This window comes from Dipodomys ordii, unplaced genomic scaffold, assembly GCF_000151885.1.
Source record: "Dipodomys ordii isolate 6190 unplaced genomic scaffold, Dord_2.0 Scaffold29, whole genome shotgun sequence".
Taxonomy (NCBI): domain Eukaryota; kingdom Metazoa; phylum Chordata; class Mammalia; order Rodentia; family Heteromyidae; genus Dipodomys; species Dipodomys ordii.
In genome coordinates this window covers 8,192,294-8,194,495 of record NW_012267245.1, presented here as the reverse complement: position 1 = coordinate 8,194,495, position 2,202 = coordinate 8,192,294, and the positions used below count along the sequence as shown (strand labels likewise).

Sequence of the window (2,202 nt, the reverse complement as noted above, 5' to 3'; positions counted from 1 at the left end):
TTGTGAAAATACTGTACAGAGGGGTTACAATTACATGGGAAAGATAATGAGTACATTTCTTATCAAGCATTGTAGCCTCCTCCTTTGTTTCCCCTTCCCTTCCTCCCCCTGCCCCACCACCTAATCCTCCCCACGCCCCCAAACCAAAGTTGTAAAGTTCGTTTTCGACATAACGACTTGTACATCTCATTGTTGCAAAGAAGGATGGCCAAAGGACACATGAAGAAATGCTCAACTTCCCTAGCCATAAAAGAAATGCAAATCAAAACAACATTGAGATACCACCTCACCCCAGTTAGAATGGCTAAAATCAAGAACTCTTAATAACAACAGATGCTGGAGGGGATGTGGACAGAAGGGAACCTTACTGCATTGCTGGTGGGAGTGTAAACTTGTTAGGCTTTCTTGTTACCGCTATAATCTATTCCCTTATTGTGAGAGTACTTTCCCAACAACCCATTTCAATTAAAAAAATCACACCTCAAAAAATAATTAAGATCACACCTCTTGTTCTACTTCTTGGAAATCTAATTTAATTAGCTTCTTTGGAGGGCATAATTTCATTTGGCCAGGACTTTTGCTGCCACAATTTTTAATTTTTGATATTGCTGTTAAATTTCAATGTGAATATCAAATTTTAAATCTTAAGTACCTTTTCTCATCTCATTAACTGACAATTTATCCTCAGTTATTTCCAAGGACATTCTGAATTAAAAAAATGGATGGAAACAATCAGTCCACAGTGTCAGAGTTTGTGCTTCAGGGACTTGGCTTCACACAGAATCTTCAGGTTCTCCCCTTCATGATATTTCTGATGCTCTATGTCATCATTCTGTCAGGGAACACTGTCATCATGATCTTGATCATCACTGACCCTCACCTCCACTCCCCCATGTACTTCCTGCTGGCCAACCTGTCCTTTGTGGATCTGTGGCTCTCCTCCGTCAGCACCCCTAAGATGATCGCAGACTTTCTGAGGGTGAACAAGACCATCTCCTTTGGAGGCTGCATGTCCCAGATCTTCTTTGCCCACTTCATTGCTGCTAGTGAGATGGTGCTCCTTGTGGTCATGGCCTATGACCGCTATGTGGCCATCTGCAGACCACTCCACTACTCCACCATTATGAGCCTGCAGAGGTGTACTAAGCTGGTGCTGACTTCGTGGCTCATTGGCTTTGTGCATTCTATCAGTCAGCTGGCTGTGATTTTACCACTGCCTTTCTGTGGTCCCAGAAAAATAGACAGTTTCTTCTGTGACATTCCTCTGGTCACCAAGTTGGCCTGCTTGGATGCTCACCATTTGGACATGTTAGTCAACATAGACTGTGGGATGGTGGTAGTGACCTGCTTTGTTCTGTTGCTAATGTCCTATATGTATATTCTTGTCACTATTCGCAAAAGCTCCAAAACTGGCGCCTCGAAGGCCCTGTCCACCTGCTCCGCCCACATCACGGTGGTGGTCATATTTTTTGTGCCATGCATCTACATCTATGTGTGGCCTCTCAAGATCACATGGTTGGACAAAATTCTTGCTGTGTTTTATTCTGTTATAGCGCCTTTGCTAAATCCAGCCATTTATACACTGAGAAATAAAGAAATGAAAAATGCTATGAAAAGATTTAAAAACTATGTCTTGGGTTCTAAGGGAACCTAACAGGTTACCTAATAGGGTGACTTTAGCATTTCTATAGGGTTACCTAATACCCAGAAACCTCATTATAGCTGCTTTATATTGACAATAATGGAAAATGAGTAAATTTAGTTTACATGTGAAATTAGTTCCAGTCTCCAGATACCAACATATTTTACTATAGTTTCCAGCAATTAAACATTTATTACCAAAACAGGAGAATGGTATGAACAATTTAAATAAAATACAAATATGAATACTCCTCCATCATAGGGAAATTCATAAGTTTCAATGAATAATGTAAAATATGTTCAACAAAATCATACACGTCAATGAATTTCTTTGAATACTGTGTTCTGTACATTTCCCCTTAAGCTTTTCACTTACCTTTTGTCAAGTGTCACCTTCTTCCTACTTTTCCCAGGCAACTATGCTAGAATGCTGCTTTATCTCTGCTTTCTACCAAAACACCAACAAGGAAAGGAATAGAAAAAAATTAAAGAAAAGTGACATACTAAATATGGAATAACTGGATTTAACTGTGTTGGGTTTCACTGACTCAATTAAAAGTA

The 2,202-nt window shown here is 39.8% G+C and overlaps 1 protein-coding gene across 1 annotated transcript; it reads left to right on the top strand.

The window, feature by feature from the left end:
* Window positions 1–718: 718 nt before the first annotated feature.
* LOC105985479 (olfactory receptor 4K14-like) lies at window positions 719–1,654 on the top strand. Its single transcript, XM_013016029.1, has one exon. The coding sequence runs from the start codon at window positions 719–721 to the stop codon at window positions 1,652–1,654; it is 936 nt and encodes a 311-aa protein (XP_012871483.1).
* Window positions 1,655–2,202: the final 548 nt, after the last annotated feature.

What these genes read in the sequence shown, in the direction of transcription:
- LOC105985479 (XM_013016029.1), top strand. Translation starts at nt 719, where the DNA reads ATGGATGGAAACAATCAGTCCACAGTGTCAGAGTTTGTGCTTCAGGGA.